This window comes from Microplitis mediator, chromosome 10, assembly GCF_029852145.1.
Source record: "Microplitis mediator isolate UGA2020A chromosome 10, iyMicMedi2.1, whole genome shotgun sequence".
NCBI lineage: Eukaryota > Metazoa > Arthropoda > Insecta > Hymenoptera > Braconidae > Microplitis > Microplitis mediator.
In genome coordinates, this window is record NC_079978.1 from 1,580,406 (window position 1) to 1,593,786 (window position 13,381).

General features: G+C 29.2%; 3 protein-coding genes across 4 annotated transcripts; 2 read left to right on the forward strand and 1 right to left on the reverse strand.

Moving 5' to 3' along the window:
* Positions 1–1,532: 1,532 nt before the first annotated feature.
* Positions 1,533–3,562, reverse strand: LOC130676496 (uncharacterized). The gene is made up of 3 exons (XM_057482770.1): positions 3,420–3,562; positions 2,404–3,183; positions 1,533–2,108 (listed from the first exon to the last, which is right to left on the reverse strand). The coding sequence occupies exons 1-3, from the start codon at positions 3,441–3,443 to the stop codon at positions 1,815–1,817; spliced, it is 1,098 nt and encodes a 365-aa protein (XP_057338753.1). The 5' UTR covers positions 3,444–3,562; the 3' UTR covers positions 1,533–1,814.
* LOC130676495 (palmitoyltransferase ZDHHC6) lies at positions 3,179–7,592 on the forward strand. 2 transcript variants are annotated; one of them, XM_057482768.1, is made up of 7 exons: positions 3,179–3,340; positions 3,871–3,934; positions 4,214–4,395; positions 5,152–5,236; positions 5,339–5,826; positions 5,997–6,184; positions 6,279–7,592. In XM_057482768.1, exons 2-7 carry the CDS (start codon positions 3,880–3,882, stop codon positions 6,412–6,414), a joined length of 1,134 nt encoding a protein of 377 aa, XP_057338751.1. In that variant the 5' UTR covers positions 3,179–3,340; positions 3,871–3,879; the 3' UTR covers positions 6,415–7,592. The 2 variants fall into 2 exon arrangements, with proteins under 2 accessions (XP_057338751.1, XP_057338752.1); XM_057482769.1 differs by lacking the exon at positions 3,871–3,934.
* A 1,491-nt stretch (positions 7,593–9,083) lies between these two features.
* LOC130676497 (putative defense protein 1) lies at positions 9,084–12,404 on the forward strand. Its single transcript, XM_057482771.1, has 5 exons — positions 9,084–9,652; positions 9,947–10,223; positions 11,198–11,405; positions 11,992–12,067; positions 12,161–12,404. Exons 2-4 carry the CDS (start codon positions 10,001–10,003, stop codon positions 12,044–12,046), a joined length of 486 nt encoding a protein of 161 aa, XP_057338754.1. The 5' UTR covers positions 9,084–9,652; positions 9,947–10,000; the 3' UTR covers positions 12,047–12,067; positions 12,161–12,404.
* Positions 12,405–13,381: the final 977 nt, after the last annotated feature.

Genomic DNA, 13,381 nt, shown 5'->3' on the forward strand with positions numbered 1-13,381 from the left:
TGTGATAGTCTCGCTTTCATTTGAGTATATTTTTTTATTTTATTTTTTAACTACTGCATGATTTACTTCAGGCGATGATAAAAAAATCCAAAAATAAAATAATGAGATCGAGATGAAAATAAATTATAAATTATATCTAATTATTAGTAACGATAAGGCGAATTTAATTTTCCTTGATTGCAATAAATCATAAGTGCTCTGTATAAAAAGACCGTGACTGTATAAAATGTATTTATTATTTAGGTTCGACGTTATATCATTATCATTACTATACTTATTATAAAGAAGAAGCCTATTATTACTATTATGTATACAATTATATTTTTTAGTTATATGCTTTGTCGGCGACAATAAGTCGATTCTCATTGCCAATTTATGTATAAAAAAAATATATATATATTTTATAAGATTAATTAATCAATTAGACGTAGACAATATATATATAAAAATTTTAATTGACAATTAACTAGAGGCAACTTTTTTTTTACTCGGATTTTATCGTGACACTTGACGATTAAATCATGCAACGTAATTTTTTTTTACATGTTTTTAAAAAAAAATAATTGCTGATACTTTTTTTGCTGACATAGATTTTGATCGATTTTTATTTACAGTTAAAAATAATAGTCAAATAAATATGATACTGATGTTAGCCGACGTCTAATAATTTTTGGATTTTTTTTGAACGATCAATTATAAAAAAAAATTATTTAAAAAAATCGCACCTGTAGTTTTTTAAATTTTCTACATGTGCATTTTTTTATTTTTTATTTTGTTGCAATTGATTTAGTGAAAAAAAAATCCAAAAATTGTCAATTGTCTGTTAACCAGGATCATAAATATGATGATACTGAAGTTAGCCGACGTCCAATAATTTTTGGATTTTTTTTTAAACAATAAATTAATTAAAAAAAAATATTTGAAAAAATTGCACCTATAGTTCATTAAATTTTCTACATGTGCATATTTTTTTTTTAATTAAGTCGTTCAAACAAAATTCAAAAAATTTTTAACTGTCTGCTAACTTCAGGATCATTAAATATGAGGGTGAGTAGCAGACCATTTTAAAGTTTAAAAACTTTTGAATACATAAAAAAAATGTAAGCAGAGTAAAAATGAAAAAATGCATATTTAGATAAACGCAAAATCCGTAGGTGCATTTTTTTAAATTTCATTATTTAAATTAATTTTTTTATTTATTTCAAATTTATAAGTTGTCTCGTCTGCTACATTCACACTCATAGTAAAATAAATAAGAGCGTAAATTGGCAATGGATAAAACTAACGATGTGATTGAAGACATAAATATTGTCGTGAAATACGGGGACTGTTGACTGCTACATTAAACGATAATACAAATACATAAAATTATATAATGTACAACAACAACAATAACAATAATGATAACAATAAATATATTATTTACATGAGATCTCTCTACTTGATAAATTTTAAAAACAATAAATGAAACTTTATGTATCCAACACTCAAGTCAATAACACGACATTTTATTTTTCATAATAATGATAATAATAATAATAAAATTAATAGATAAAAGTGTATTATTGAAAATTTAAAAAATTCAAGCAATCCTCGTAGTAAAGGTTTCGTTTGTTCCTTCTATTGTATTATTTCTTATGAAGATGAAAATAAAAATTTAATAATTTCGAAAAATTTATTATAAATATTTATTTATCTACATTTTTTTTATCACTAGTAACGAGCAGTACAAAAAATTTAAACTTCGAAAATGATATAAAATATTTATTCAATTAAATATAAAAATAAAATGAGTAATACTCTATACATTTCTTTTAATAACGCAAAGGGCAGCTTTTAATGTCCGGTTCCGGTTGCACTGGAATGATAACACCATCTGTCATTCTGGTGATCAATGGCTCCACTTTATCCGGATTTATCTGACCCTTTAATTTCAGCTCCAATTGATTCTCTACAAAATTAATCGCCTTGTCTTTGGCTTGGTCGTATCCTTTGGCGACCATTGTGAGGATAAAAACGGCTTCTTTTACCAAAGGAGTTTCACGATCACACAGATGATGAAAAGCCATCATTGCTTCGGGATCGATATCTAATAAATTTTCTACAATCTATAAAAATAATAAAATTGTTATTTCTTTTTTTTTTTATTCAAGATAAGAGACCTAGTACCCGATCAGGGAACTAGTACTCAATCACTCATGTATTTATATATATATATATACTAAATATAGATGTATCAATACATGAGTGATCGAGTACTAGTTCCTTGATCGGGTACCAGGTCTTTTACCTCAAGACTTAAGAATATTTGTATTTTTTGTCCGAATTACGAGACAAAAAATGATTTAAATATTTTTTCTGCAGATCGTTACTCAAATAAGAACTACAGGAATCCATACGTACCACAATTTTTTGTTTCTCTATTTGATCCTGGAATTTATCGATAACAAAACCGGGATCGTTTCCCATTTGCGATGGAGAAAGCCACAACTCATCAGAAGAACCCAGAGCTGCTTTGCTGGCGTTTCCTATCATTTTAGCAAGACAAGTCATTGGACTATCAAGATTTGAAAATAAAAATATTATAGCCGGTTTGTCTGGGTGTCTTACAACTCCGGCAATACCAGCAATTATATCATCCCAAATATCATTGTACTGCTGCTTAAATTTGTAGCTAATGCTATCAATATTATCTTCTAAATTTCTGATAATCACATCCTCAGATACAGTATTTTCCCGAGTTTGTGTTTCTGTGTAACTTTTGTTTGAAACCACTGCATATGCAACCGCCAGAGTTGCAGTAACGATCATTCCACATATGAAATAATTTTTGATCCCTAAATTATTTTTCTTTTTGTGCAAAGTTGGACTTCTTGGAGTTCTCGCTTCAGCTTTTGGCTTGATTGGAGTTTTTCTCTTTTCATTATGAGAATCTGCCAAAATATGCCGCTTATTTTCAGGCGAATTTCGTAAATTACCAGGCAGTGAACCAGCCTGTACATTATCAGTCTCATCAACATCTAGAGTGTCTGATTCAGAGTCATCTTCAAAACTACTCGAGTTGTCTGGCTCCTGACCAGTAGACACAGTTCTGAGTTTTATTGGCTTTGATGTCATCATGCGGGGTAAAGGTGGACGTGGACTTGGTATTCTTGGTACAAATCGACTGTCAGTTGCACCAAACTAGAATTAAAATTATTTTGAGTCATTAATAAGTCAATTATTAAACTAAACACAAATAACTTATGACAGTAACAGCAGCCAAGACAATTTTGTTGGTTTTCTATAAAAATTACGATAAAAAAAAAATGATTTGAAGAAATGCCCGAAATTTTGACAGGTAATTTTAAAAATATTTTTCTCGATAAATAAAAAATTTTCAAGTGCCTGCTGCTCAGTACAAAAATAAATGTAATTACTTTTTTATCTTGAATATCATCCATTATTTGAATAAAACAAATTCATTAATTTAAATAAATATTATAAATATAAATAAATAACTTATAGATAATTAACATTTGACATAATTACTAATTGATGAGTAATGATTCACTTTTAAAATATTGACCTTGAAATTACTCTAAGAATTTCCAAGTATTGGAATTATTTTATTTATTATTCGATACAAAGTTGCCGCGAGTTGAATTTATCTCATTGTTGCCAACTTGATAAATTTTAAAAATGTTGTGCACACAAAGTTGTATATTTTGATATACCAACACCTATAAATATATTAGATGGATCACAATCCGCGGAATAATAAAACAAAACCAATTTAAAAATAATAATGTTTGTTAAATAATTTAAATAAACGCGGGAATATCAGTATCGGATGGTGTGGCAATTAATTAAATTAAATAATTATTGTAGCTGATAAGAATGTGTGCAGGTCCATTTAAAAAGGTATTCCATTGGGGACCACTTACTGCTCTGGGTATGTCTTTTTAAACGTCAATAATTTTAAATATCGTCTTGACAAACTTTGTTTATTTAAAACAGTACTTTTAGCGTTATTAATTATTGCGTAATTACATGTAATTAATTTTGGTCACTCGTTAATAAAATATAATCTCATATACCGAGAAAAAAATCCGGCTAAATCTCAAAGTTTACAAACATCCGTACTCCGTGTTGGTAACATTGAGTACTGATTGTTTTTTTTTTCTGACAACCGGGAAAATTTGAATTTGAAATTGATTTATTTTTTTTTTAGCAATTATAAAAATAATAACAACGATGACAATTTACTGCAGCAGACAATGGTGGTCTCCTAAAGAAAGTCTTTTAGCAGCGGCAAATTTTTTACTATTCTTCAGTTTAAGCGGATCGACAATTTATCATTTTATGAGCGCCATTTATGAAGGCCCTGGTTATTTACCATTACGATGGAAACCTGTGAGTTAAATATTAATAATTAATCAATTTATTTATAAAATGTAGCCGGACTCCATTAACTCGGACGGAGGAGCAGAAATTTCGGGAAATTTCTGAGTTAACGGATGCCCCTTCTTCCGGAAAAAGGAAACTATACGCATGCGCTTCTACATCTACATGAATGATTCGTAAATAAATATATATAGAGACATACAAATGTATAGCATCGGGTGGGAGATAGTGTAGCTCGTGGGGGTCAAGATTGAGGGGAAGTTTCGAGATAATGGAATCCGAGATAATGGAGTTTGTACGGCTGCCCAATTTCAAAACACAGTAAGGGACAAATTTTTGAAAATCGATTTCTTAATATTTTTAGTTCCCGTGACGTCTTGTGAACATGATTAAATTGATATTTCAAAAGTTATATTTTTAGTTACTGTATTTTGAAATTGGGCAGCCGTGTACTTTGTTTAACTTTTTTATTTAACTTTGATTATATTTGGATATTAACTAATTGACTATGGATTTTAATTAATTGATAAAATTTTGCTACGCCTGACAGTTGAGTCATTGAAAATTGTAAAAAACTGGAGGACACTCTTTGAAAATGCTCATTAAAAGTTCATTTTAATAATTAAATTTAGTTGACCTCGTACAGTAAATTATAACGAGTTCAAAAAGTTAATTCGATTAAAACTGAAATACTAAATAAAATTAATATTCAAATAAAACAATTATTTTTTATTTTTTATTAATAACCAACGATTTATTTTATAGGAAAATATGAATGACACAAAGTACTTACAGTATTGTAAAGTTTGTGAAGGCTACAAAGCGCCGAGGTCTCATCACTGCAGGAAATGTAATGCATAATTAAAATAAAAATAAAAGTGCCGCATTGCCGCACATATTTATGAGCTGGCTCATTACAAAACTTTGACACTAACTCTGAAAAACGTTTTAGGCGGTCGCTGTATATTAAAAATGGATCATCACTGCCCGTGGATAAATAACTGCGTGGGTCATTACAACCACGGCTACTTTACGGGATTTTTAGCGAGCGCCGTAGGGGGTTGCTGTGTCTCAACATTTATTTTGGTGTCCTGGTTGATAGCAGTGATAACACGTAAAAATTATACTTTCCCATCACCGTCAGTATTTACCCTGATACTGGTTGTGTTCACAATCGGTCTGTCGATCGGTGTCGTGTTCGCTGTGGGGATGTTGCTTTACATCCAGCTGTCAGCGATATTACGCAACACAACGGGAATTGAAGACTGGATTCTTGAAAAAGCCAAGTACAGAAGATTTGGCACGGATGACGTATTTATTCATCCGTATTCTAAGGGCTGGTTGTTCAACATCAAGCAAGTACTCAAGTGGCACTGCATGCCTGAAGGCGATGGCATTGTTTGGCCAGTTCGTGAGGGTTGTGATCAATACACTCTAACAGTAAGTATCTCTTTCTCGAATAAAAAACAATGGGAGCGAAATATAATTATCTATGCTAATTAAATTTAAACAATAAAATGAATGACAATAATATGAAAGTATTAAAAATATAGCATAGACAATTAAATGTTGAAACAAAAAGTACTTGACATTTATATTTATATTTACAGGTAGAGCAAGGATACCAAAAACAAGAAAAACGTAAACGGGCACGTAGATATCGCATTGTATCTAGAGTATCTGGTTCTTGGGTACCAGTCACTTATGGCTGGTGTGTTGTATGTCATCCGCCTTGTACAGATGAACCCAGAATAAAACTCAACGTTGGTGATACAGTTATCGTCACCCGATGGCGGAAGTACGTACTCTAAAAATGATTCAAATTACTGATGTCATGCTGGACAATTTGAATTATTTCTATTGAATTAATGAATTGTTTTTTTAAAAAATAGATACTGGCTGTTTGGAGAAAAACAAGAGTCGAATGGAGATCCTAAGAAAAGGATAAGAGGATGGTTTCCACACTCGAGTGCTATCGAGGTCGTGGAGAATGGTAGAAACATACCGGCAGATTACAAGGACGACTAAAACCTATCATCGATTCACCTCGAGACTAATTTAGAAAATTAATCTTACATAAACTAAAATAACTCGCACACATAAGTGTTGTAAAATTTATATATACATATTTTAATTTTAATGTTAACTTTTTTGTTAATTACCACTTATATTTTTTATTTAAATACAGTATGTTATTAGTTTACTTGACAAGTTATAAGTGCAATTACAGTAATAACATGAGGTCGAGTTGTAATGACGCATAATACGTGTTCCGTACATTGTATTCTACTCAAGGATTTATGAGAGGACGCATGTATATATTTTGTATGAATGGTTTCTTACAAATAAGTTTAATCTTTTTATTCAACTTCTTTGTGTGCTGTACTGTCAGATGTTTAATAACAAGTCACAGGTTTTCCTGCTTATTTTTTTACCTTGAAATGAATTTTTAAAATACAATCTCATGATTATTATTTTGTATGATTAAGTATTAAATATTTGTGGAAAAAAAATAACAATTTACTGAGTACTGTTAAGAATTGAATGAATGAGGTTGTTGATAAAAAAAATGTAAGATTGATAGAATGATAAATTTGTGATGAGTATTAAAATATGAAAAATAGTTGAGAGTTGTGTGAGGGGATAAAATATTTTATAAACAACGAGAGCTCTGGGATAAGCTCAGCGGTTGTAGAAAATCAATATAGCTGTATAAAAAACCGCCGCGAAAGCACGGGAGCGAGAAGGACAGACCGAGTCAGGTCAAAGAGAATGAACGCGATATGTATATGTGTGGACGCGTACGTGAATTTACTCTGGCGCGTGCGAATATGCTTTAGAATAAGACCGGTATCACGCAGTACAATCGGTTGTCACGCGACATATATGCTTATTCATTTTAATATAAGCTCATATACTAATAAGACAACAGACTATTTAGATATATCGTCGTAGACTTTACTGTACTGAGCTCTGCATGCGCACTAATACCTGATACATATTCCCCGGTGATGTCTAATCACTCGTACTGACCCATTCTATTGCGTGCTCGTGTCATTAAAGATGCGATCAATGCAACTGTACATTAAAAATATATTTTTATTATTTTTAAAAACTTTATATTAAAGTATTCAATAGGGTGGGTTGAAAAAAAAACTTTTCTTAGCATGGGGGTAGAATTTGTACCTTATAAAAAAAAAAATTTTTCAAGAAAAAAAAAATTTTTTTACTCAACATTTTGAGGTGGCCCACTCGTTTTTAAAATAAATAATTGATCAAACGGGGTAGTCCCAACGAAAAAAATTACATGGTGTTCTACAATCTGTAGGGTGTCCCCTTGAAAGCTAATTGAAAGTCAGGAGTTGAAAAAATTTTTTTCCTATTATTTTTGTAATTTAAGTAAAATATTCAAAAATGAAAAGCATTTTCTTTTGAATTAAAATGAAAGTGAAGTAAAAAAAAATCACATTCGACAATTATTAGATGTTTTCCACGATTTTGGACAAAAAAAATTTTTTTCGTTGGAACTACCCCGTTTAATCAATTATTTATTTAAAAAACGAGTGGGCCACCTCAAAATGTTGAGTAAAAAATTTTTTTTTTTCTTGAAATTTTTTTTTTTTTTATAAGGTACAAATTCTACCCCCATGCTAAGAAAAATAAAAAAAAGTTATTTTTCAACCCACCCTAGTATTCAAAATTTGTTCAACTCACTGTCCAGCTCACTGAGGTTTTTTTTTAAAAACTTTCTACCAACTCAGATTTAAAATTGTATTTTATGTTCCGCTTGAACTTATTTTAATGCGCGGAAAGTTTTAATTATTTAAATGTATAGTTTTTAAAATATTAAGCCCTGATATTGTTTAGATTTTTATTATTCTTCAGAGAAATAATTTAAAGCGAACTTTAGGTGGTAAATATGGAAATACGTTTTTATTAGAGCATAAAATTTTTATATCGACTTAAGTGGATTTAATTATCATAATTGCTGCAAAATAATTGTACATTGTAACTTTTTTAAAATTTATTTCATTAGTTGATATGCAAGGACTTGCTATTTATTGGGAACAAATAAAATTTAAAAAGTAATAGAGTAGTTTTAGTTGTTGGAAAAGTTTTTTAAAAATGAAAATCAAGTTCGCGGTGAATTGGAGGACAAAACCCTCTATTGAGTTTATCTTTTCAACAATTGTATTGAAACCCATAACGTAACGTTGCGTCGATATTGCATTGTAACTGTGGATGCCAATAGAACGGATAGAGAAATTTTCAAACTGCTGCGAGCTTCTGCATATAAATTATGTTATAATGACCACCATTGTTTGTTTAAATAGATTGATTAATCGTATTGTTGTATAAATGACCGACCAGCAATTTATATATTCGATATATTTTTTTAAATGTTTCTCGGCTGCAATTAATTTTAACAAATCATTCTAATAAAATAAATTTATCATTCAGGTCATAATTTATAGTAAAAATATCAACTGAAACTAACAGACATTATTTTTTTTTTTTTATGAACAAATAAAAGATTTATAGAAAAAATTGCATATCAAAAATTGTGATTTGGAAATTTGAAGACAATTTAAAATTTTTGGATTTTTGTTTTTAAAATCAATTACAAGAAAAATAAAAAATAAAAATATGCACATGTAGAAAATTACAAAAACTAGAGGCGCAATTTTTTGAAATATTTTTTTTATCGTTAGGAAAAAAAAATCAAAACTTTAAGAAATTTTTCGCGCGGATTCAAAAAATTTTATTTTACTTATGAGTGCAAATGTAGCGGATATGAAAATTAACAAATTGTCGGATATCTGCTACATATATAAGTGACATTGTTTATAAAAAATATATGTTAGGTTTAGGTGTAATTATAATTAATATTAGAAGTCGATAGAGTGCGAACTGTTTGCAGCAACCCTGGAATTATTTGATGCAACAAATAAGTTGTCATGCCAGTCGAATCTGTACAAGGTTTAAAAAATACATGAGCTAGTGGTATGACTTGTATTGGATAAAGAGTGGTATTGAGTAGTGAAAGTAAAAATTAGGTGAATAAGTTTATAAGTATATAAGTAAGGGAGTTGTGGGTATAGAAGTGGAAACTGTTTGTATGGTGGGATTTTTATTCCCATTACTCGGATTGGACTTAAGATCGCTAAAGTACAACTTTTATTTCAGTTGTCCACTTGCTAAAGTACTTTTACGAGGACTGTTGGCTATTTGTCTTGCGATTCTTGAAGACAAATAACTCTAAAAGGTATTTACTTCGTCCGCAATATAATTAATTGTATAAATATTTTTAATTGTCTAATATTTTTCCCGCTCCGAAATTTGAATTTCCTAGGAGCGTAATTTAAAATGTATATAAATATATTATTACATATTTTTTAATTTAATTACAATAATAAATACAATTCAAATTTAAATCTATTGAGCATTTAAGGTCGAGTTAATTATTTATAATTAAATTTTGAATCTCAGTGTCGGGTAGACTTGGAGCCGCTTGGAGTTCATGATTTATAATGCGATTTAATAAATTGATTTATTGCAGCTTACAGGTAAATTTAAAAAAAAAAAGCTTACGATAAAGTTAAATAGTAACGAAATGACTCAACACGTAACAATTTCCCTGGTGGTCAGCGTTATTGTTGGACTATTAGCACTTACCTCTGTAAACGGATTTCCCGATGGAGCACCGGTCGATGTATGTGTTAAAGAACGACCGAATCAACCGTATCATGGTCAGGTCCGCGCACAACCCGCAAACACCAGCCCTTATCAGATTATCGCATCGTCAAATAGTTATGGACCTGGAAAACAGATTAGCGGTAATTTTAATTTTCATTTAAATAATTCATTTATTTTAAATCTCCCGGGAAAAATTTTTTTGATTTATGAAGACCGTAATTTTGCATTTCAATTAGGATTAGACCTGCGTAAATTTTAAATTTTAATTATGCGAATTTCTGTAGACTTTTAGAGATCGATAGATAATTTTTTTATCAATAAATTAGTTTTAAATGAAGACTGAAATTTAAAAGAAGAATTTTTAAATTGTAAAAAATGAAAGTTTTATTTTAGAAAAATTTAGGAATTTTATGAAAAATCCATTTTTTAATAAAATAAAAAAAATAAAATCTCTCGGTTAAAATTAATTTTCATTTATGAAAATCGTAATTTTGCATTTCAATTAGGATTAGACCTGCGTAAATTTTAATTTTTAATTATATGAATTTCTGTAGACTTGTAGAGATCGATAGGTAATTTTTTTTATCAATAAATTAGAGTTTTAAACGAAGACCAAAATTTAAAAGGGAAAAAATTTTAAATTGTAAAAAATGAAAGTTTTATTTTAGAAAAATTTAGGAATTTTATGAAAAATCCATTTTTTAATAAAATAAAAAAAATAAAATCTCTCAGTTAAAATTAATTTTCATTTATGAAAACCGTAATTTTGCATTTCCATTAGGATTCTACCTGCGTAGATTTAAATTTTTCATTACATAAATTTTTGAAGACTTGTATTGTAAATCAATAGTTCGTTTTTTCAAATTATAGATCAGATTTTTATCGGAAAACTGAAATTTAAAACGAAAAAATTATAAAATTTTTATGAAACTTTTAGTCAAACCCTTAAATTTCTATTTAAAACTTCAGTTTTTCGCGTTTCAGTACAAAAATTTTTCCTTATATTTTTGACGAATACGCGAATCCTCGTAAATTAAATTAAATCTCATAGAAGATGAAATTTATTTTCCCGAGATAAATTTAATGAAAATAAAAAATAATTATAAAATTTTAGTGAGCATCAGAGGTGACACATTCAAGGGTTTCTTCATCCAAGCAAGAGATTCGCGTACTCATGCATGGATAGGAAGTTTCGCACCAACACCCAACACTAAAGTTTTTGACGAATGTAGCGCAGTAACTCATGCCGATCCAAAAGATAAGCAAGAGGCGACATTAATTTGGAATTCTCCAGCTAAGGGACAGGGTCAAGTTTACTTCACGTGAGTGCCATTACCTTAACTAGACATTAAAAAAAAAACTAATAATAACCGCTAATTAAATGACTAATAATAACAATGATCACAATTAATTATAATCCATTAGCAAGCACCCACTGGTGATAAATTTATATAACAAATCACGTAATAAATCTTTCACCTTTTTGTAATTTAAATGAGTGTATAAATATTATTATACATCATACTATTAATTAGCATAACTTGTTGGTTTATAATGATAATGATAATAAATAAAATAATTGTCAATGAATTAATGTGACGATAAATGTCAAGAGAACTTTGAACCCGCGACATGACGCAACTGAAACTCATTATTATTATTAACCAACTCGTTTGTAAGGTGAATGTATCAATAGTGATTGATTTCGACGCTTTTTGAAATATACTAGACATATATGCTCTCATTACCAAACCGGTTTTTTAAAATTAAATCCAAACTACTTGTCTTTGAGCCGAAATATCACCGTCTGCGCTCGAGTCTTCTTCAGTTATTGACCCACATCACTATTTTTAATTCGGTAATTAATTATACGAAAGGTTTTAATTAAATATTTATATATTCTTACAGTGGAAGTGTCTTGAAAAATTACTCGACTTTCTGGGCAGAGTTGATTTCTCAATAGAGTTACTGTGTAAACTTCGTGGTGAGTTTTCGATTGGTAACTTTAATGCTTAAGTATAAATATATATGCAACACATACATATGATAATTAAAATAAATTTAATAATAATTACAGATGTCAAGAAGGATTTTTAATGAAATTATTATAAATTATTTCGCCATCAAACAGTAAAAGTTGCCGTTTATAAATAAACGGACAAGATATTCTTAAGATTAATTATACAGTTATAAGTTTATATATATTTTTTAATAGTTTGATATTTACTAACTTTAACTTGCGCTCACGTTTATTGAGTTTGTTGTAAAAAAAAATGTATCTATGATGTAAATGTTAAATAAATTGAAGGCTCAAAGTGTAAGCAAGAGATCAATTGTTGAAAGAAGGGAAGAAATGGGAGTGTAATGTAAGAGGCTGATAAAGAGAGTAAATCTTAGGCTGGTACGTGAGCTCTTCCCTTATTCGAAGCTCGTAAATGGTGGATTTCCTTAATGGATCTTACGGCGTTTTCCACTATATAAACTTTTATCCGAGTCGAATGTAACGAGCAGAGTTGAGTGATAGAGAGAAGGAAAATTACATAAAGCGACAGCATGCTGGTAAAAGTGGGCCACCACGACGCAATGCGATACATAATAATAATAATAATTGTGCTCGCGTGTATGTGTATAAATATTTTCCCAAGTCAATTAAATCCTAATGCTACACAGGATAAATATTATTATGAGCTAACGTAATAAAATCCTGTCGCGACTGACATTGATTTTTTTACTACACAAAGATATAAATAATTTCAGTCTCTTATTTTTTTTTATCGTTTATTTTGTTAATATGAGACAAGACTCTAATGGTTTATTCATCTATTTATTATTTTTTTAATTGAAGTTGATTGAAGATATCAAAGTGGATCGATATAAAGAGATGGAAATAGAAAGATGACGCTTTTGCGCTTTTAAATTTCATATTCTCATCTTAAAAACTTTTCAATTATTTATTACAACTTTGTTAATAAATTTTACCTTCACTTTTATTACAACAACTACGAGATATTATGCCTGGGTAAAAAAAAGTATCTCACTGAATTTATTTACTTCTTCCTGAATTTTTTTCCGCTTTGTAATTAATCACATCTGCCATCGTGATAGATGAAAAAAAAAAATAAAATAAAATACTACGCAGTCTACGCGTTGGAAAAACTTTTTACCCCAACTGCGAAAGCACAATTCAGATGAATTAATTTTCTATAGATGAATAATTCATAAATTATTAAAATTACATTTGTTTGTGTTTCATTTTGAATGATAATTAGAGGAAAAATGATAAATAAAAATGTCTAGA